The sequence below is a fragment of the Polypterus senegalus genome, chromosome 6 (assembly GCF_016835505.1).
Source record: "Polypterus senegalus isolate Bchr_013 chromosome 6, ASM1683550v1, whole genome shotgun sequence".
NCBI classification, from domain to species: domain Eukaryota; kingdom Metazoa; phylum Chordata; class Cladistia; order Polypteriformes; family Polypteridae; genus Polypterus; species Polypterus senegalus.
In genome coordinates this window covers 40,760,216-40,783,718 of record NC_053159.1, presented here as the reverse complement: position 1 = coordinate 40,783,718, position 23,503 = coordinate 40,760,216, and the positions used below count along the sequence as shown (strand labels likewise).

Here is a 23,503-nt window from a genome sequence, read left to right as displayed (position 1 = left end):
GCCGGAACCGGAAGTGACCTCATTCTTGGGGCCGGAACCGGAAGTGATGTGTCCTTCCTGGAAATGGCGGTTCCTGGTGGGATTTCCCGGTGAAGACCTGCAGAGAACTCAGAAAGAGCGTCAGCGTCCCCCGCCCTGGGCAGATGTATAAACAGTATTGTCTAAGCCCTTCAGCTGCTTCCCATGCACACGCAGGTGACAAGACTCCCCTCAGCCCAGACCCGCCGGGTCGGGCGACCTGCACCGAGAGGTCGTGGGCCCGGAGAGGGCATCGGCGTGGCATGAAGGGACCCCTGTCGATGAACGAGCGTATATTTGTACTGCTGCAGGTCAAGAAACCACCTCGTGACCCGTGGATTCGACTCCCTGTGAAGGGCCATCCACTTCAGAGGCGCATGATCCGTCACCAGAGTGAACACGCGACCCAAGAGGTAGTACCGCAGCTGAGTCACCGCCCATTTGATCGCCAGAGCCTCTTTCTCCACCGCCGCACCTGGTCTCCCGTCCAACAGTTTCCGCTCAGGTACATAACGGGTGTTCAACACCGCCGACGCTTTGGCTCAACACGGCTCCCAAGCCTGTGTCCGGCGTCCGTCTGGAGGACAAAAGGGAGAGAGAAGTTAGGGGAGATTAAGATAGGTGCTGAAGTCAGAGCCCTTTTTAAGTCACTGAATGCAGCCCCCGCTTTATCAGACCATACCACCGTATTAGGAGCTCTTTTCTTTGTCAAGTCGGTCAAGGGCGCCGCTCTCTCGGAGAAACGAGGCACAAACCGGCGGTAGTACCCGGCCAAACCGAGAAAGGATTGGACTTGCCGCTTGGTTTGCGGACGGGCCAGGCCATTATGGCTTGCAACTTGGAACACTGTGGCCTCACAGTACCCCGGCCCACTAGGTAGCCCAAATATTTGGCTTCTCTCAACCAAGAAACATTTCTTGGGGTTGATGCGGAGCCCGGCCTCTCCCAATGTCCGTAATACTGCTGTGACCTGCTGTATGTGCTCCTTCCAGGTGCTGGAATAGATGACAACGCATCCAGATAGGCAGCACAGAACGAGTTATGGGGCCGGAGCACTTTGTCCACCAGACGCTGAAAAGTCGCAGGCGCCCCGTGTAACCCAATGGAAGGACACGATACTGCCAGTGTCCGCTAGGAGTGCTAAACGCGTTTTTCCTTCGCGACTCGCTAAAGGAACCTGCCAGTACCCCTTTGTCATGTCAAGTGTAGTCAAGAATTTGGCTGGTCCCAGTCTCGAGGAGGTCGCCCACGCGAGGCATGGGATAAGCATCAAATCGGAAACTTGGTTGAGCCGACGGAAGTCATTGCAAAACCTCCAACTGCCGTCAGGCTTAGCAATCAAGACGATGGGACTGGACCAGGGACTACTACTTTCCTCGATCACTCCTAGTGCCAGCATTCGCTTGATTTCCAGTTCCACTTCTACTTTCTTTGCCTCCGGGAGTCTGTAGGGTCGCCACGGACGATCACCCCGGTCAGTCAATATGTCGCGCAATCAGAGAGGTCTGACCTGGCTGTTCACTTACCACCTCTGGGACCGAGCGGATAGCTGCTTCGAGCTCCTGTCTCTGTCTGGGAGATAGCTGTTCACAAATTAAGGGAACTTACTTCGCGAAGAGAGAGCAGGGCTGTCCGGAGGAGGGATCGATCCCTCTCCTTCCACGGTTTCAGCAGGTTTACATGATATATTCGCCAGCTGGTCGGCGATTGGGCTGTTTCACCAAATAGTCGACCAATCCCTTCCTCTCCTTAATTTCGGAGGGGCCTAGCCAATGTGCGAGCAGTTTAGAGTGTGAAGTAGGAACCAATACCATGACGCGATCCCCCGGTTGGAACTCCCGGAGAGTCGTGCCACGGTCATACAGGCGGCCTGTGCTGATTGTGCCTCCTCGATATGACTTTTAGAATAGGTCTTATTGCATCAAATCTATCGCGAATTGGGCGATATACTCCAAAATATTAGTGGAGGGCTGTGCCTCCCCTTCCCAGCCCTCTTTAAAATATCTAATAAGCCCCGGGGCTGTCTTCCGTATAGTAATTCAAAGGGAGAGAACCCCGTAGAGGCTTGAGGAACTTCCCGGTAGGCAAAGAGGACAAGGGGGAGGAGTTGGTCCCAATTCCTCCCATCCTTGCTGACTACCTTACGTAGCATTTGCTTGAGAGTTTGGTTAAATCTCTCCACTAGCCCATCGGTTTGAGGATGATACACCGAGGTTTTTAAATGCTTTATTTTCAGTAACTTGGCAGTCTCCTTGAACGCTTCCGAGGTGAAAGGCGTTCCTTGGTCCGTCAGGACTTCTAGGAATGCCCACCCGTGAAAAGACTCCTACTAGTTCCCGTGCAATATTTTTAGTGGTAGCCGCAATGGAACGGCTTCAGGGAATCGGGTTGCATAATCCACGAGGACGAGTATATATTTATATCCTCGGCTGAGGGCTCTAGGGTCCTACTATATCCACCCCAATCCTGTCAAAGGAACGCCAATAAGGGGAAGGGGAATCAGAGGAGCACGGTCCTTCCTAGGAATTTGCCGCAGTTGACACTCCGGACAGGAAATGCAAAAGCGCTAACCTCCTCATTAATCCCCGCCAAAAAACGGAGCTTAATGCGCTCTAATGTTTTATCGGAGCCGAGATGGCCTCCAAGAAGGTGGAGTGTGCTAACTCGCAAACCTGCCGCCGTAGGTCCGCTGGACTAGCAACAACTTCCGGACCTTCCCTCATGTTCAGCAACCCGATACAATAATCATTATCATGACAAAGTGAGGTCCCTGTGGCATGGGCAAATGCGTCGCTGGCGCTAACGAGAACCACTGCATTCTTTATGTGCTTCAGAGAGTCGCCATTCCACTGTTCTCTTGAAAGAAGCCGGAGTCGCTCTAAACTGAAAGTGCAACTCAGAGAGGGTCCGGTCTGACCTCAAGGGGCGGAGAATCCTCCTCGCTGCCGGGCGCTTAGTGGATGACGTAGTAGCCCGCGACGGTCCGGGAGTGTCTTCGCACTCTCTTGGCCTACCGCCCACTCCCTGTCGGCTGATTACACGGTGTGGAAGCAGCTTGAGATGAATCTTTATCATCTATAACGAGGCCAAAAGCTTTTCGGGAATGCTTTCTAAACTACAGTTACTGTCAGACCAGTCCCCCGAGGATTACGGAAACGGAGGATCCGGTGTACCGCCACGTAAGCTGTCAAGGGTTCCTCCGAGACATACGTAACACCGGGCGGTATTGTACGAGCGGATATCTCCGTATACATTTTAGACTGGTCTTTTCTTAATCCATTGTTGCGGTAGAACAAAACGGCGAGCAACGACAGACACGCTACTGCCGGAATCAAACAGCGCTGTTATCATATGTCCATTAATAAGAAGCTCTCCCGTATGTTTATCCGCCAGGGATTGCTAAGGGCACACAAACAACCCCGCCATTGTCCCCTACGGTCCGCCTTGTTCCCCGACAGGTCGCAAGCCAGACGGCCCGCGACTTCGAACAGGCTCTGGATTGCGTGGAAGGGACTGCTTTGTAGGACATAACTCCCGGTAGTCCACAGAGCGGCTGTTCTGCCTCCCGGTTTCACAGCCGGCCTCTGGGTTGCAAGAGCTGTAGCAGCTCGTCCATAGAATGGAATTCCCCCAGGCCGGCTGGGCAAATTCCTGGGGTATCGCTGTAGCAGCAAAAACAGGCCACTTGCTGCACTATTTGCAAGGGGTCAAATCAAATGGCCGTAGCCACTCACCCACCTGTTGCCAGAGAGCCATAGCCTGCTCTGACAGCCCTTTGTTGGGTTAAACTCCCAGTCTATTATATTCTTCACCTGCCGGCCTGGGGACAGCCCATCGCTAACAGGGACCTTGGTCCCGATGGGCGCTCGGCTTTCCTACCCAGAAGAGCATACTGAGCCACTCGTGTGTTTTCCCCAGAAGCCAGCCCACGCCTGTGGGTCCCCTCTACCTTCTCCACGAGATGGGTTGGTAGCCCCGGGTTATGCTCGTGGAGCAGAGCCTGCACCGCCCTTCCTGACCCTCCGCGCACTCCCTGCCCCAAACTCGCCCCGTACTCACCCACCTGGTTCCTTGAAGTTCGTGTCCCGGTTCTTCGGGACACCATCCTGCCGCTACGCCACTGTAAGAACTGGAGACCAGAGGCGGAAAGGTTTGGGGCAGCCACCCGCTTAATGCGGTTTCCGCTGCAAAAGTCTTTGAGGCATTTTAAACAGTTGTTACACAACAGAGTCCAAAACAGAACTGCCTGCCTAAGCAAAGGCAGTGAGCTTTATAGCCAGAGGGCGGAAATGATGTCGCCCTCTGGGCCGAACTGGAAGTGACATCATCCTTGGGGCCGGAACCGAAGTGACCTCATTCTTGGGGCCGGAACCGAAGTGATGTGTCCTTCCTGGAAATGGCGGCTCCTGGTGGGATTTCCGGTAAGACCTGCAGAGAACTCAGAAAGAGCGCCAGCGCACCCCCTGGGCAGATGTATAAACAGTATTGTCTAAGCCCTTCAGCTGCTTCCCATGCACACGTGTGTGACACATGCTAAAGTTTATTACAGATGTTTTAACAAATTGGCAGAGTGGCAGCACAGCACTTTCCCTCACAGTGCCATATGGGATTTGCATATGCCCGTGATTGCTAGGTATTATTGAGCATGTTGAACTGAATGGTATTACCTGTTTCAACACTGAATACTTAAAATGTGTCAATGATACTTCTCAATTAAGACAATTTGTTTAGTCCTTTGAGAAGTAAATATCATCCATCCCCTTTTTCCTTCCCCAGACTGAGCCTCCAGGTGAACACTGGCTGCTGGCCAACAGAGTACACTGTTTCAAAATATCTTTAGCAAATAACTGGATTAAAACTAAACAGATACTTTATTAATATGTTTCTGTTAAAGTATTGCATGCAGCCCACTGTTTTCTGCTTGTCTGTGTGACTGATCTCTGAAAATGATCAGTGTGCCAACCGCCACATTCACATTTTGCCTTATACCCTGTGCTGCTGTGATAATCACTTGCTCTCAGTGACCCTGAAAATGGGTTGATTAAATGTACCCCACAGCAGAATTAAATGTATATAAATGTAATATTTGTTTCTTTTGAGTTGATTACCACTGTGCACGATAACACTTTACTCACTAGCTGTTACTAGACGACCGTATTATGTGCTGACACAATGTTACACCAAAAGCCACAAGCACATTTTTTTGACACTTGTGTGTAATCCTGAAATTTTTCAGGATGCTGTATACTTCATGGAGAGCCCAGAATTGTCCTCTTGCTGCAGGACAGGGTTTAACCCAAAATCTGCAATCACAACACTGACAACACCTGCTCTTCAGTACTATGATTGCCAGGATTAAAAGCACCAAAGTCAGGGAAGACATTCTGGAAGCATACCAATCACTTCAGAATATGACATTTCACAGCCTACAAAATGGAAATGATGTCAGTCATATTTTCCCTACAATACTCCTCTTTGAAAATGCTGGTAAAATGCTTGAAAAACACCCAAAAGTGATTTAAAAGCTTGAGAAATTTTAAACACTTGAAATTTATAAATATGCAGTAATTCTCCTTGCATCTGCCTGTCATTTTGTATTTAAATACAGATCTATAGTGAAAAAAAATTCACTAGACTCATTTCCTGTCATGTGTGGATATTTTGTTGAACTACCGAACATGTTTTGATATTACTGTCCTGACTTTGCCAATTACAATGATAATCTTGGTGATCACAATTCTAAGGATGCATCAGGGACAAAAAACAAACTCCAACCCTATAGCACTTGGAGCATACAAGTAAGTATCCTCAAACTCTTCTGCCAAAATCAAGAAAAAGGAAAGGGCAGTTGCTAGGTAACAGCAGGAGAAAGGCTTCCTGTGTAGTGTACCCGTCTATCCAACCATCCACCTTCTAAACTCGCTTTATCCTTTTTAGGTTCACGGGGATCCTTATTGAAAATATTTAGCGTGTCACAATGCACTGCAATTCTTCAATGAGGGACATACACTAAATATAATTGATTTGACAGTTGTGCAATTGAAAGCAATCACAGGTGAACATGAAAATATGTGAATGGGGCTTTAGGGAGGAATATTTTTTGTTTTCCTCCCCAAAAACTTTGGAACCTTTAAAAAACATTTTAGTAGTACTAGGGTGTTGTACCGTGTTAGCCATTATGAATGTAGTGAGGAGTGAAGCAAAATGACACCTTTTATTGGCTAATTAAAAAGATTACAATATGCAAGTTTTCGAGGCTACTCAGACCCCTTCTTCATGTATTGCCATTCGAGTTGCCTCGAAAACTTGCATATTGTAATCTTTTTAATTAGCCAATAAAAGGTGTCATTTTGCTTAACTTCTCGCTAAAATCATTTTAGTAAGTTTTGAGTTTTGCAGTTGTGCAACTGGCTGTTAGATGAATTTTACTGGCATTACTGCAAATCTGTGTGTTCATCAAAACTTACCTGTTTCACTTATGAATAGTAAAAAAAAAAAACCTATAATGATAATAAACCAATTTACAAATCTTATATGAAACATTTGTCTGGCTAACACAAAAAGGTCTTAATCTCTTCATATGATGTTAGCCTGCTTAAAAGGCAAACTGATTGCCTATCTATCTACTAGATAAAACATTAAAATAGCAGCTGATAGGTAACATAAAAGCACAACATATGAGCTTTGCTTTACACAAATAGGCATTTTTAACTCAGTGCAAGCAAGGGCATCTCTCCTCCAAATTTCTCCCCTCAGACACTCTGTCTGCAAATGAGCACTCAAAGTGGGATGTGATATGCACTCAGTATGTGTTGGGCATTCTAGTTGTTAGACAGGTACAGCTATAGCTAATTTGTAGCCGGGCATTTGAGGGTGGCTACTGTTATTGAAATTAACAGAGTTTCATCAGGTCATTTAGCATTAGTATTAACTCTTTTTGTAATGGCCTACCTTTTTTCAGACCTGACTCTCCCTCATTTGTCCCTCTGAATATTCATTCACCAATGGCCACTTTTTACAAGGTTTCTTTTGGCACATTTTACGTATGGTCCTGCAGTCCACAAATGTGCCATATAGCACTGAAGTTTAGATTTTGTGTTTTAGAAGGAGATAGTGCTCCAGTGTCAATTTTCATCAAAAATAAACCAAAAATAGTTGCAAATCACTGTTTGATTCTAAAACTAAAAGGATACAAACAAATTAAAAAAAACAAGTCAGCTTTGAGAGTATTTGCAGGTGTCAGTCACCATCAATTGAGTTCTTCAGTCACCTTCTTGCACTTTAGATGCAAAGTACTCTCTCTCTCACTCCCTTACTCTGCCCTTCATTCTCATTCAAGAACATGGTTTCATCCTTCCACTCATCGTATTCCAAAAAGGCGTCACATTCTTTTCGTTATATTTTTGGAATTTTTAAGTATTTTTCTTTTTTTTTAATGACAGGGACATTACCTCAGTGCCACTTCATTTTCTGTTTCTGGATGAGTGCCATTGTTTTGTTGTTGTTTATGGTTGCTATGCCTGTTGCCAGTCATATGATGCAGGATTCACCTGAAAGTGGTATCTTCCTACACTGATAAAAGCTGGTGGTGCACAGCTTCTGGTATCTTATTGTTAAATTTCTTTGCAAATAACAAATTTTTCCTTATTGCAAATCGAGCAATTGTTAGGTCATTTTGCTTTTGATCTTCTTTGTTTTGCTAACATCAGCATTTTTGTCTTTTTTTTTTGTTTGTTTTTTTTGGCTTCTTATTTCTGTTTTCTTTTCTCCAAGATGTTTGTCTCTTACAAATCGTTGCAGAGGGCGTTTTTGGGCAGCATACTAGCAGTTCCAAAGGTTGTAGACTATGGTATGCAGCCATTTAGAGGAGTGCAGTGTTTTTGTATTTTTTCCCTACTTTTTCGAAAACAAAATCACCACCAACTTGAGACTTGAAAGACCTCTACATTTCTATTAACCTTCTTTAATGAACCCAATTCCCAATTTTTTAAGAAGATGAGAAGGATTAGGGACCCATCTTTTGACATGGAGAATTTTAGTTTAGCTTCTCAGGAAACCCTCTCTCTATGTTCTTGATGCTGTGCATGGTCCAATACTGGGGCAGCAGCCTTTAAAAGAGCATCTTCCATCTCCTAGTGGCCCCCATTTTTCCTTACTAGCATGCAGAGATGATGTCTTTATGGCCAATGTAATTCTCTCTCTCCTACCCTACATTGTGCCACCTTGGTGATGCCTTTGCCCCTGGCAACTATTTGTCAGCTGAGCACTCAATCAGCATATACAGTATACATCACTCTAAAAGCAATCATAAAAGCAAAAGAAAAAATACAAATAAAAGTCATGCAATCTGATTTAAAATAATGCTATTTTGCACATGCCACAAGAATAGACTGTTTGCTTTGTCTGCAGTGCATACGCCCTCATTGAAACATTCTATGACATACATAGTCAGATCTGTAAATATGATGAAAAAGTATTACAACTATCTGCAGTTAGAGATTAACTTTAGGTCATCTATCTAGGAGGTAAGCCCTTTCAAAGTCACAGTTGTTTGTCTTTTTGTAGTTATAGTTATCTGTTCAATAGCTAGTGTGCCAAAGAGGAAATCTTATCAATACAGGAGGAGGGAATTGTTTTAAAAATCCATTTTTTTTGGCCAAACAGAAAAGAGATGTTTGATTTTTTTATCTGTTCAGAAGCTTACAGTGTGATGAAAATCCAATGACAAACTTCAATGTAAAATAAAAATATCATGCAGAGATAACACTCTTTCATCATCAACAAAAAACAGCAAAGGAAAATTAAATGATAAAATTTAAATGGCCATGTACATGAAAAATATAAATTGGTGGAGGGAAGGATTCAAACTAATAGCTATCTGTTCTGGAGAGATAAGCCTATAATGTGCAACGTATTTTGATGACAGCTTGTTTTTCTGATAGGGCTGATAGCTTATCAGAGCTGACCATCATAAGCAACTGAGCTTTATTGCTTGGTGCCAGGAGATAAAAGCTGACACATTCCCATCTTAGTAAACAGAAGATAATAGTATTTTTAATTGTAATACCTGTAATTCTAGATCACAGGGTCCTAAAAGAGCATAATGACAGATCTGTAATATTGTGTAAAATTAAAAATAGAATAAAGCAGGTAATGCTGAAAAGGCTTTATTGATTTCTAAAAAGGCATGTGAGAAAGCAGAAAGCAGGTTATATTCTTACTTCTTCAGTTTTGGACCTTAATTTGCTTGTGTCATTTTAATAAATGGAAAAATGTGGGGTTTTTTTTTTCTTATACTGTACTAGAATAGATTTTCTTCATATTTTTCTGAAGATGCCTATTGAAATCCATTATGATAATTAAAAAAGTATGTACTTACAACCAAATGACACTGCTGCCTATGCAGTATGAGCTTCAACATGTTTTATTTGCTTATTGACTCCTGAAACAAAAGTGTTACGTGCATACTGCTGCAGTGTGAAAAACCTATTGGAATTTCAGAGATCTGTGTGAGTGACCCAGTTATTCTAAATATAAAAGAGATCTTATACATTATTCATTTTAAAATAATGGCTGTAGTTCACACATAAAATGCATGGTACTCTTCATTTAATATTTTTCTAGGAACCATCTAATTTATCAGAGTAAAAGTTTTCTGTTTTTGGCCATCATAAGGCAACTGGGTGTTGCATGGTCTGTGATGGACTGGCACCCTGTCAAGCGCTTCTGGGTTAGGCTGCAGGTCTGGTCTTTATACTAAAAAACAGGCTAAGAATAAAGGATAAAGTAACTGGATGTTGCTAGTTGTGGTAGCATTGCTGTTTATGATGCAGGGAATGTTTGGCTTGTTTTTGTTGTTTTCATTAGGTTCCTTCACATAGGTTACAACAATAACAGCATCAAAAGTAAAGGGATTTTAGATGTCTTAACAGCCAGTTAGTACACAACAAAATTACCAGTCTCAAATGAACTCTTCTAGAGTTAAATTAAAGCTCACAAATGTCTTTATGGCCTCAGTGGAACCATATAAACAGTACTAGTGTTGATTTGACACTGATGTTATTGCTGTGTTCAGCAACTTTAAAATTAATCAGCGAGTTAAAGAGGCTCAAAGCAAATACACATTTTCATTGTAATGTGTTTGTATCTAAAACTAACAATTAAGCACCAATGCTATACTTGAAAATTAGCTAATTATGAATTAATCAGCTAATTCATAATACATAAAATAACATTCTCACATCTGTTTATTCCAATGCAGAGCCATTGCAGGCTGGGACTTATTCCACAGCTTTGGGCACAAGACAGAAAACAACTCTGGGTGATGCACCTCTCCATCACCGGACTGCACACCCACTCATTGAAGCCAGTTTAGAATCACCAATTAACCATACTGTATGGGTTTTTAGGGATGTCAGAGATAAAAATAAAGAGTATTTGGGGAAAAACTGAGAGAATGTACTGTGCTGGTACTGTATGGAACAGCAATTGTTAGTTCAGCACTATCACGCCTGGCCCTTCTTTTTGAGAATTTTACACTATCTTTCCATTTCTGAGTGGGATTTTTCCTGTCTTACAAAAACGGCAAATTAACTGATGACATTAAGCTGGCTGGTTGCGAAGGACTTTAATTGTAGGTGGGTTCAGGAGTTGCCATCCTGTCTAGGTCCAATTCATGACTAATATTTCCTAAATAAATTCTTTTTCTTTACAAACCAGTCCTGTAAAAAGTTGACAATAAAATAAGAATAAATGTATAACAAATGGATATGCATTTGTATTGCTATTTCACTCTAAAAATACTTTTATTTAGTTTGTAATTATGATGTATCACCCTCAGCCCTTAATTGGATTAATTGGGTTTGAAAGTGAATGAATGGATAATGTGCCCAGTGCTGGTGCAACAGGACAATTCCACGGTAAGTTATCATTGTACATGCAGAGAACATAGTACAGCAAAGTGCTAGTAGACCATAGGTCAAGTCTGACTCACAACATTTCTTGATGTGGCCTGAAGGCAAAGCCCCTGAAAGCCCGCCTAGACCAATATGACTGTTTTAGTTTTGGAAAATCAAAAGAGGATCCTCAGAGGACTGGGCAACCACTAATCATAACCCCCCAACCAGTGTGGAAACTTTGAAAAACAATGTAGCATTTGAAAATAAACATAATGTTTTAGCAGTAATCACCCCACCAGCTACTCTCTGTTGATTGTTTAAACAAAAAAAAAATTATTATAAAACTTAAAAAAATTCTATTTTAGTCTCCATCAGAATACTCTCCTTATTGTGCAATTCACATGTTCCAGCACATCTCCCATTCATGTTGATATGTTCATTACTTATCTTTTGTTACTATGCCTGGAGTGTCCTGCATTTTTTGCTGGATTTTTTCCACTGCAGCAAATCTTCTTCATGTGATTCTCAATTTGTATTTTGGAAAGAAAAAAAAGGCATGGACCAAGATTTTGCCAATATAGAGGGTGAGGGTCCAAAAGCTTATGATAATGTGCTGTGTGCAGGTGCACTGATATAGTGCAAAATGCAGTTTTGCATATGCCACTGTTCCAGATGATTTTTTTCTGATGCTTTCACATACATGCCTCAGCAGTTCAATGTAATGTCACTGATTAGCGGTCCTTTCATGGATCTGTCAATGTCGATAAAAGCAATCATCATTGTCTCTTTGAAAACCTGCTAAATTGTCTTCTGAAAAACAAAATCACCAAAGTCAACAGTGTGACTGTAAAATACACCCTAGAAATAATGCACTTGATTAACTCAGCACAATGCTACTCGGCAGACTGATTAACCTGACTGAAGGCATATGATACCTAGCAGCATATGCCATAACTTTACTCTACTCCTGTTGACTAGAGGTTTTGTGTCCTTCCTCATATCTCTAACTTGATGAAGATTTTTTTTTTTATTTAAAAGCTACACTTAAGTTATTATTTGCTGATTACCGTATTTACTCCTGTACCACGCACCCTAATTTTTACAAAGAAAATCGGGAAAAAAATTTTTACCCCGTGTACGACACACATTGCGATTGTATAGGAAGCGAGTGAGGTTGGAGTAAGACACCGACATGAATAACTGTAATGGAGAATAATTATGTCTTGTTTAATTCTTTCTGCACATGATACAGTATATTGTACTAATTGTAAGCAGTACCCCTACTGCAGAACATTCAGTGTTTGTCACACCATGCTGCAAAAGGTGGGAATGACAAATAGCCCTGTGAAATGAGAAAAGAAAGAGTCGTGTACAGACAATCGGTAAAGGACTGTAACGGCAAGTGGAAAATTATTGTGCTCACCAGAATATTCCAGTTTAATCATCATCTTCCGATTCGCTGCTGGATTCACCACCGCTACTGATGTCCCATGCCGTACACGGTATGCTTCTCTCTGCTTTCCATGTATACCAGGACACTCTTGTCTCCGACTGCATTACCAGTAGTGTTTGAGGGGTTCTCAAAATAAACTGGCGTTTGATCAGCATTACTGATTTGCCCCCAGTAAATACATTTTCTGCTGCCTCAACTGAATAACGTATTTTTGGAAAGCTAGTAGCTTTTCTCATGAAGAGCGTAACCCATCCGCAGCTTGCTTTAAACTGAGTGATGGGTATTCCACGTTCTTTCGCTATATCACGAGCTTTCACCTGAAGTATTTCCGTGGACACGGCATATCCAAGCTGACGCCTGCCTTGAATGTAATCAGCGAGTGCAACTTCAACTTCTGGGAACTGGGCACGTCTGTTTATGTTGCATGACGAAAGTTTTTCTTTCTTCTGTCACCAATCTCGAACACATGACTCTGGAACACCGTACTTGCGACCTGCTGCCCGATTTCCTATCTTCTCTGCTTCCAAAATCACTTTTAGCTTCTCTCTGTGAAGGAGCATAAACACTTACTATCCATGCTGAATGACGATGCCAAACTGATTCAAAAATAAACCTATTCCCCTACCGTATTCCTCGTTTATGACGCGTACCATTTTCTCGTGTATGACGCTCACCTGATTTTCTAATGTTCATTTTCAGGAAAAAATGTGTTTGTGGTACACGAATAAATACGGTAACTTATTCTTGAAGAATCAAATCATACCAAGCATTGACTGGCAAAAAAATTAAATATATTCCTAGTTTGGAGGCATTAGACTTAGAAATAAATATTAGTATATTTTGTTGTATATTTAGATATTTCATGCAAACCTGTGCTAGGACAAAAATCATTCAGAAAAAAGATACTACAGAACCAGTGTCAGATATTAGTAAATGAATTCAAATGGCCTAATTCTGAATTTTAAGAAACACTACTGGGAGTTTTTTTTACCAACAGTGATATGCCTGTATAATGCCTCACTATGATGGCCAAGTCAGAAGTTGTCTTTTCTTTCTTTTTAATTTTTTTCCCTTTTTAGTGATTCTGGCGTGTGCTAAGACAGTAGTGTGTGTATGTATATTTATTTATTTATTTAAAGAGCTTCTGTTAAATGACAAATTACCCCCTGAGGATATCTATCTATCTATCTATCTATCTATCTATCTATCTATCTATCTATCTATCTATCTATATCTTTTGAATATTTAACTTTGCAATGGACAAATACATCAAAATTAAAACATTAAGTCATACAAAATATATATATTTTTGATTTCTTTGTTGCACAGTATATGAAGATATGCTAATCTATGTGGATTTATTATTTTTCACTGGTCTGAACTGATCTGGTTTGAACGTGCATTTGTTGTCATATTTTACCCGAAACACAGCATTCAATGAAGGACTTTGCATAACTTCAAAGAGTACAAATTTTGAAATACAGTAGGCTACAATGCCATAAAACAGAGTTAATCCTCTACATCTGGTTTCTTTTAAGTCATGCTAAATCTCAGAAATTGCCTTCCAAAGATTTACACATGCTAGGAGGAGTCAATGACTGATGTAAATTTACATTTTTTACAGCCATGTATAACCATTACAAGCTTCTTAATAAATGTACTCATTACTGAGCACACATTATGGCAGTACTTCTAATTGTGTTCTGCAGGCACCTAGTGCACACATCATCAGCAAAGTTTGGGTGTCTAATTTTAACCTTTAGCTAGACAATGTAGTTCCTTTTAAATGGATATCAATCCTGCATTTATGGATACCTGACTGTCTGATATATGAATAATGTTAAAAGCTAAATATTTCAACAAAACATATTTTTTAAGGGAAACCACAGCAGGCCTCAATATAGAAAGTTGGTGAGTCCATGTTAGGAGCAAAACTATTCAGTTATTATCAGAATAAGTACAGTGGGGCTGTGATTCTTCGTCCTATTTTTTATGAGATTTTTCTTCTTACTGTTCTCTTCCTCAATCATTACTTTCAATCTAGTAGAGGAATTATCAGATACAAGACACATAACAGTTGTATCTGTATCCTTGTTTTTATATTTCTGATGCTGCATGCATGAGAATTTCCCCATGAGATTAATAAAGTTTCTCTAATCTAATCTAATCTGATGAAATTTAATCTCTGGATTGTAGGCTCTTACTCACACATCTACCTACAGTCACACACAATGTGTATATTTAGACTTTTAAGTTAAATTAATATGCATATATTTGGGTATTGGGAATAAAAATGAAGTATACTGTATAAAAGCCAATATGAGTGCTAGGAGAGCACATAAATGCAGACTGACCTACTTGGGAATGGTGTCTAGTCCTGTGTGGTACCCCTATCTATCTATCTATCTATCTATCTATCTATCTATCTATCTATCTATCTATCTATCTATGTTACTTCTTTTACCCAAAAATAGTGATAGAACAAAGAGAGTAAATAACAAGAAATGAAAGGAATGCAGATGCATCAAATGCCATTGCCAACCATAATGTGTCATGTTTTGAAGTACTAGTATAAATGGAAATGTTGTTAACCAGAAACAGCTGTTTGTTTAATAATTTATTTATAATTTGCAAGTTTTTTATATTGTGCTTCTATAATAAATTCTATCACACAGTTTATTAGAATGGAAATAAACAAACAAGAAATAATAATAGAAAACAAACAGTTTATAAAAAGGGCAAGTGGCTGTTACTGGAGTTAATACTATATAATGGAACACATCCCAAGGTTGTGCATAAAAGCAAATATTTATTACTGTTGCAGACTGTGAGAGATAAGCCATAACAATTAACTGAGGATTTATGGGAAGATTTAATAAAAAAAATCATGATGTTATTTACATTATTGCCATCATATAAATGTGGGAAAGTGACCTTTTTATGAGGAAAAAATGTATACTTTTCTTTATAACTTGGACATTTTCTAAATTTATCATTACATTTTTTTCTTTGCATGTAATTTTTTTAGCATATGTACAGTATATAATGATTCTTCTTCACTCTTTGCTAAATGGGTTAATCCTCAATATCTAATTTATTATGTATTTGATGTAATATATATGAAATTATTCTGTTTCATTCACCTGCTTATCATGCTTTAATTGAGTGCTTCTTAGGCTATCATGCCTTGTGCAAATCAGCTCTTTCTCACTAATAACTTTTAAAGCCACACTTCTTCCTTCGTGACCTGTACTAAAAAGGTAATTAATTCTAGCCCACATTAGTCAGACTTGGCTTTGCTTATTATAAAAATTAAAGTAAGGAGTTATTTCAGTGTAAATTGTTTGATTCTTAATCATAGATGAAACAATCAAATACCTTTATAATTTTACCATGTAAAGTATATAGATTATTACATTTATCAATTATTTATTATCCTGATGTACAATACTCATCTATTAAATCAGAATTTAATGTACATTCTGATGATACTATATTTTTGAAAAATAAAAAAAATTAAAAGATACAGTGATTGTTTAGAGCATAATAAACACATTTTCCCTACCCCCTAATTTGCTGCACATTGAAAAAAGATTTCAAGGCAATGTTATAGAATGATGGGAAATAATCAGTTGTAGCCAGCTGTCATTTTGAGAGGAAGCTATCAAAGTGAATCTGAAATTGCTGAGCTTGCCTGAAAGTTTGAACCAGTGGTTGCTAATGTTCATTCTTGTGTCTTTTCAGCTAATGAGGGCTCAGGAGAGACAAGTCAGAAAGAAACATCTACCTGTGATATCTGCCAGTTTGGTGCAGAGTGTGATGAGGATGCAGAAGATGTGTGGTAAGATTTCTGCCTAAAGGTTTATATTATAATTTAATTCCAGACCATCAGATAAAACATTCTGTATAGTAGTGGCTGTTTTAAATGTGAAAGTTACCCAAAGGAAGATGCTGATAAAATTTCTTATTTTTAGTAATAATAGAATATTTAACAGTTTTTCATTTACAGTTATTTTTGTTTTACTATGAACAAAGGCACTTTGCAGGTGAATATTTTTAAAAAGTTCCAGAAAGCATTTGTGACATAAATCAGGAAAAGTTTAACAGAAATAGTGCATCATAACCACCAAACTGCTAGAGGCTACGCTCCAGAGGACCTCAGCTGTCTCAAATGCTTATACTGCATGAAGGAGGCAGCATACAGGGGCTCACTGTTATTAAAATCAGTAGCAAGGTTATAAAGAAGATATTAAAAGTCAGATGCAGTAGCTGTTCCTCTTGAACCATGATGTGCACATTGATTTTAATAGTTGCATTAAGAATTAAGAAATGTCATTCTGTATTACTAGTTGTCAGTTTATGTACCAAATGTGAGGAGATCATTAAGTAGAAACCTGCAGAAAGCCCAGGGAAATCCAATGAAGGCACAACAAGAATCTGCTGTTTCCAAGATGATAGATACTAGAAATGCATCAATAACTGAAATGTAAAATGTTTTTGTTTGTGAAGAATGGCTTGTTTATGATGTATCCTTATTTTAGGTGCTTTGTAATTTTAGGTATGTGACGTAAACTGCTTTGAATTTGTCTTTGAGGGAAACTGACTGGCCATTAAATTTGGCCTATTTTTGCGTGTGTGCATTGATTTCCATACTGTATGTGTGTATTATAATATAGCCATAAAAATGTCTGTATTTTTGCAATAACATTTCTGGTATGTTTTCTCCAGTTAAATAAACAAAGATTTGCTAAATACAGACACTCGCTGTAGTTCAGAAATGACTTTGTCCTGAAATCTAAACATCTCAATTTGTTCTGCTGTGTGACATAGAGTCCTCTTTCATTCAATTATTTTTAATGCTCACATTTTGTATTACAGTATATGATTTTTGTAATATCATTCTTTTTGTGTGCTTTTTTATATTCATGTTAAAATATTTTCACAGTTAAATATAAAGTAATTACACAAATATTTTCATAAAAGCAGTTTTTACAAATGCCTAAAACAAAGCTACTGCACAGTGTTGTTTAGCTCATATTCCATGACAGGAGTTCAACAAATTGAGATGACATTGGAGTAGAACTGCTGATTTTACAAATGGAGAGGAGACATTTGAGAAACTTTGTGCATTTATTTAGGATGCACCATAGGAGCCTCACACGAGTGAAGTACCAGATACAGTCCCAGTCGAAGTCCCAGTAGCAGAATCAGGACTATGTGGACTTGGACCCGGACACACACAGACGGACATCGTCAGTTCCACCACACACGGTTTATTTACAATATTTACAAGTTACTATTCATGCACACAAACCCCAGTGCCTCTTGCACTGTTCCCCCAATGTCCAGGCCTCACAGTCTTTGTGCCTCTCTCTTGGCCGCCCCTTAAATAGGAACCCTGATGGGCTCCCCGGCACTCCTCCGTAGACACGCCCCAGTGTGGCGGAAGTGCCGGCTGCGCACCCGGAAGCCGTCCGGGTGTCCCCTGTCGTCTTCCCCCCAGCACTTCCTGGTGTGGCGGAATTGCTGGGCTCCAGGGATATTCAGGCACCAGGGCGCCGCCTGGCGGTGGCCACGGGTCCCTACAGGGCTGGGCTTCCAAGCCCTTTACCCGTGGCCCCCAACATAACCAGGGCGGACGCCCCCTCGCGGTCTGGAGAAGGTACAAGCCCTCCTCCGGTCCTCCTGGGTGTCTACTGGGTGCCACAGTGCCCCACCGCTAGCGAAGACATGTTGGTCCGAGCGGTCCTACTATGTCCCCAGGGTCCAACACGGCACCCTGGGACATCTTATTTCGCCACCCCCTCCGACGCCAATGCGCCCCTGTGGTCTGCACCGCTCTCACCTCCACCGTCCCCGCCAGCTGGGGCACCATCTGCCTTCCAGCGGGGAGTCCTCCCGCGGAGCGGCCCGTTCCAGGAGGGCAGGTTCCAAACGGCGTTGGTCCTGTGGAAAGACAAAAGGGAGGGCCAGAAGCACTGCCGGGACACTCACACTGAGCGTCCCACCGGTTTCTGTATCGGCAGCGCTCCCCCCCCCTACCGACAGCCCACGACTTGCCTGTTTGGCTCCTCCGCCGCAGGTTCCATGCTGGTCCTCTCGGTGTTAACGGAATCGCTCTCACAGGTGGCTCATCCAGCCGCCCAGGGGTTTAGCTCTGCCTCCGCAGAGGACGGCCCTTCACCTCACCTATCGGAGGAACCGGCATTCACCCCTCGGTTCCTCCCTCTTCTCTTGGACGCCCTGATGGTCTGGGTCTGAGCATGGTGATAGCTCAAATCCAGCCCCGTCTGCGTCCCTGCAGAGCAACAGGAGTCTGCTGCAGGCTTGGAGCGCAGGGCGCTAGGACCCAGGGCACTCATTAGCCCCTGTCCTGCCAGCCCCTGCGTACTCGCTCTCCTCGCCTGCAGGCAGTCTGCACCACCGCGTCCGCTGTTGGGGAATCACCTACTTGATGCCGGTCCTCCTTAGCAAAGTCACGGCCATTTTCGGCAAATCCCCCCTTATGCTTTACAGGGACGGCAAGACCTACCTTCAACGCGGTACTCTGGGGGAGTACCCCGACGCGACCGCCTTCCCCTTCAGCTGTTCCAGCTGTACGACGAGAGCACTCAGCATCTGTAACAGAGGTGACTCTGCCGACTGAAGGGACTCCTCCGGCTTGCGCAGAGCCACCGGCGAAAACAGGAAGGCAGATGTCGGTGGGCTTACCTGTCCGTCAGCCGCACTCGTCGTCTGCCTCCTGTGGGCCACTCCCTCTGGCCCAATTGGGTCTCTTCTCGGCACGAGACTGGCGTTCCTTGGTCCCGCCTCTGTACCGTCAATTGAGGGCACACAAGACACACCGGCCAATCCCGTGCCTGTCAGCGAGCGGGACATCCGGCCCGCGCCCATCTTGTCTCCCCCTCTCTGGGTGCGGTGGCGTGCCTCCTGGCAGCCTCGCAGCTGCTGCGACTCTTCGAGCTGCAGCAGCTCCGATTTCGCAGCCTCCACTGCTGCCCCCTTCGCGCTGCCGACAGCCCGTGGACCGGCGTGCTCCTGCCATGGACCCGGATCCGGGTCATCCCTCCATGTGAAAAGCAAGGTATGTCTGACCCCGAAGGGCCAATTACTGCAGGGCAGGGCACTTACCTCCCAGTTCCCGTCACTCCGAGGCCCCTGCCTCTGTGTGGCCTTCTTTGTCGCCACGCCGGCCTGGCGGTCCGTCCAGACAGCGCGACTCTCGGAGCCCGCTGCACTCTGGCGACGCCCGTTCTCCTTCCCCGCACCCGGGGATGGCCATTCTGAGGTCCGGCGGCAGTCTTTGGAGTAAACCGCTGCCGCGGGGTTGTGCATGGCGCTCCGCTGGTGTGGGGCCGCTGCTGCGCCAGGCCATCCACAGGAATATTTGTTTTTAATGCAGGTCCCCACCTCGACCCAGGTGGAGCATCCTGCCGGCTACGCCACTGTGGACTTGGACCCGGACACACACAGACGGACATCGTCAGTTCCACCACACACGGTTTATCTATACTAATAAAAGGCAAAGCCCTCACTGACTCACTGACTGACTCACTGACTGACTGACTCATTACTAATTCTCCAAGTTTCTGTGTGGGTAGAAGGCTGAAATTTGGCAGGTCATTCCTTACAGCTTACTTACAAAAGTTATGCAGGTTTCATTTCGAAATTCTACGTGATGGTCATAACTGGAAGGTATTTTTCTCCATTTACTGTAATGGAGTTGAGCTCGAAAACCGTGGGGGGCGGAGTTTCGTGTGACATCATCATGCCTCCCACGTAATCGCGTAAACTGACTGTCAACTCAGTGCGTAGAAAACCAGGAAGACCTCCAAAAAGCGCTGAAGAAAACATGCATTATATAATTGAGAAGGCAGCGAAACAATAAGAAGCGAGCGAGTGACATATACTACCATATTCATGAGTGCTGCTACTTCAGAAAGAAAGCAAGGTGTAAACCTAAACTTTAAATTAAGTTCATAGACATGCTGCCGCTGGCATTTCTCATGCCCACGGGTAATGCGGGATATAAGTTTAATGAGAGGACACAGGATATAAACGAGAGTTTTGATCACTTTGTAACTAAGTTAAAATTGCAGGTGAAGGGGTGTGCTTATGCAAATTCCGAGAGACTGTGTTTGTGGAGGATTCACAGTTAAGGCGGGTGGGGGAGTCACGTCATCATCTCCCCTTCCATTTACCTAATTTCGCTCTGGGCTGAGCTCCGCGGCTAACGCGTCTTTCGAAGCAACTTCGTCATACTGCCACCAAATACTCACAGAAAAATCCACAAGTTAATACACACGCTGTCTCTAGAGTTTCTCCACACTGAATCCTCCAGGCACTACTTACAAAAGGTTACATTGACAATCGTGTTACGTTATTTTTAAACTCTTTCCTTTTCTTAGCACAAGCACAGCTGAGAAGCTTCAATGCACGTGCTCCATAACGCATTAAAAAATAATGCATTTAATCACACTTTGCATTACAAGCAAAGGGGAACTTTTGCCAATGCATGATTTCCTGGTACACCAATTACTTTGATCAGCGCATCCCTATTCATTTTACCCGCGCACCACCTTGGTTTGAGAAGAAGTATGAAAAAATATGAGGTTAACACAGAAAAACAGATCACCAATTCAAGCTTTATGAATAATCGATTCGCCATCAATAATTGTTTTGGTAAAGCCATACTCAGTGTAATCCTCCTTCCATTTTATAATTTTTCCGCCACTAGCCATGATTAAATGAATTGTAAAAATGTAAGAGCGAAGCGAGGGTGACTTATATATGACAGCAACACTCATGACAATCATGTTACGTTATTATTAAAATGTTTCCTTTTCTTTTTCATTACTTCTTTAACACACTACTATTTTGCTATATATAAATATATAAATATATATATGAATGACCTCCAAAGAGCACTGAGACTTTTGACATCGTGAACGTGTCTGCAAAAACTGGGGTCTCCTGCCCAGCAAAGGTCGAGCAGCCGGTGCGCGCGCATAGCTGTGCCGGCCTTTGAGACACTGACTGCGCTTCTGCCTTAAGTCAAAGTGAGCACTTTTAATTTTTTTCATCCTCCCCCTGAGCTATAGCCCAGACAAGTGCAAACACGGGACCCATTTTCTACACCGCGGTAAACTAATATTAAGGCGATTCGCACTTTCTTTTCCACGTATACGATTATGAGGTCATCAGCTCGGATTATGAAGACACGCACACGAGTGGAGGACTGACAGTGCCATCACAGCCGATTAATGGCAGGGAGGTCTCACCAGTCTACACAAGACCCACCGCGACTGTCCCCAAAAGACGATCATAACGTCAGCAAACACATCTCTCTATACTATATAAAAGAAAAAGGCAACTTTCCTTTCTTTACACCTTTTTTCCTTTTATTCCAAACCAAAGCCTTTCTCTCTTAACACTGCAGAGGACACAAAACTAATTTTCTTTAATTGCTGGTAATGCCGGTAAGGCACATTACCAGAGGCAGAAATTTGAACGTTCACATACAAAATGTAATTTCTATACCACAGCCGTCGTGTAGCGCCTTTCAAAAGGGATCAACTACCGAGAGATGATCCATATACATTTAAGCTGCTGTTAGCACTACTTACCTGTTGTGTTATACCGTCTTTAAAATGTAGTTTACCCGCAACAACTCCAGTAGTGCTCAATGTACCTGTACTTCTTAAAACGTTAATGTTTTACTGTTTAATAACTTATACACTATATTTTATTATTTTTTCCTTGTACTCAGTGACCAAAGCTATACACACACATATAGACACATACATATATATACCTGTGTGTATGTTTGTATGTATGTGTATATATATATATATATATACACACACACACCTATCTAAATTATATATATATACACACACACACACACACACACACACATACACACATACATACATATACACACACACATATATATAATTTGTGTGTGTGTATGTATGTGTGTGTATATATGATGTAGATAGGTATGTATATATATATGAAGATATGTATGTGTATATATATATATATATATATATATATATATGTAGACTCAAACCCATTATGACAGCAGCAATCCAAACTGTGAGAAAACAGTAAAAAAGAGGCATGTCAGACGTCGTGGTACATTTTCTGATGCAGCTAGACGAAAACAACTTCGTGACTCTGCCGCCAAATACACAAAACAATTACTTTGACAATCATGTTACATTATTTTTATAATGTTTCCTTTTCTTTTTCATAATTTCTTTAACACACGACATCGCTGCGGCGCTGGGTTTTCTGATATATATATATATATATATATATATATATATATATATATATGACAGCAACACTCATGACAATGACAATCATGTTGCGTTATTATTAAAATGTTTCCTTTTCTTGTTCATCAATTCTTTAACACACTACTTCTCTGCTGCGAAGCGCGGGTATTTTGCTAGTTTACAATATTTACAATTTACTATTCGTGCACACAAACCCCAGTGCCTCTTGCACCGTTCCCTCAATGTCCAGGCCTCACAGTCTTTGTGCCTCTCTCTTGGCCGTCTCCAGTCCTCTCTCTAGCTCCGTCCTCTTCTACCCAACTTCCGCTCTCGACTGAAGGGTGGCGGTCCCTTAAATAGGAACCCAGATGGGCTCCATCTACTCCCCGGCACTCCTCTGTAGACACACCCCAGTGTGGCGGAAGTGCCGGCTGCGCACCCGGAGTCGTCTGGGTGTCCCCTGTCGTCTTCCCCCCAGCACTTCCTGGTGTGGCAGAAGTGCTGGTGCTGGGCTCCAGAGATATTCAGGCACCGGGGCGCCGCCTGGCGGTGGCCACGGGCCCCTACAGGGCTGGGCTTCCAAGCCCTCTACCCGTGGCCCCCAACATAACTAGGTCGGACACCCCCTCGCGGTCTGGAGGAGGTACAAGCCCGCCCGGCCGGGTGCCACAACTACTTCTCTGAAATGGCTAGTTTTTCCAAGAGGAACTATAAAAAGTTTCTTGTCCGGTACATTCAGCTGAACATGTTGTCATCTCGACTCTCACCAAGAAAAGGAAGTACAACGTAAAATGAAAAAAATTTTCATTTAAACTGTTAACTAAGAATAATTTGTTGTCCATATTAGA

At 42.4% G+C, this 23,503-nt stretch overlaps 1 protein-coding gene across 1 annotated transcript in view; it reads left to right on the top strand.

Annotated features, from left to right (window-relative positions):
- Positions 1-23,503, top strand: part of tmeff2a (transmembrane protein with EGF-like and two follistatin-like domains 2a) — a 725,006-nt gene that overhangs the window by 477,844 nt on the left and 223,659 nt on the right. The window contains exon 5 of the mRNA XM_039755899.1: positions 16,114-16,210. Within this exon, the coding sequence (XP_039611833.1) occupies positions 16,114-16,210 (97 nt within the window). The remainder of the gene's footprint in view (positions 1-16,113; positions 16,211-23,503) is intronic.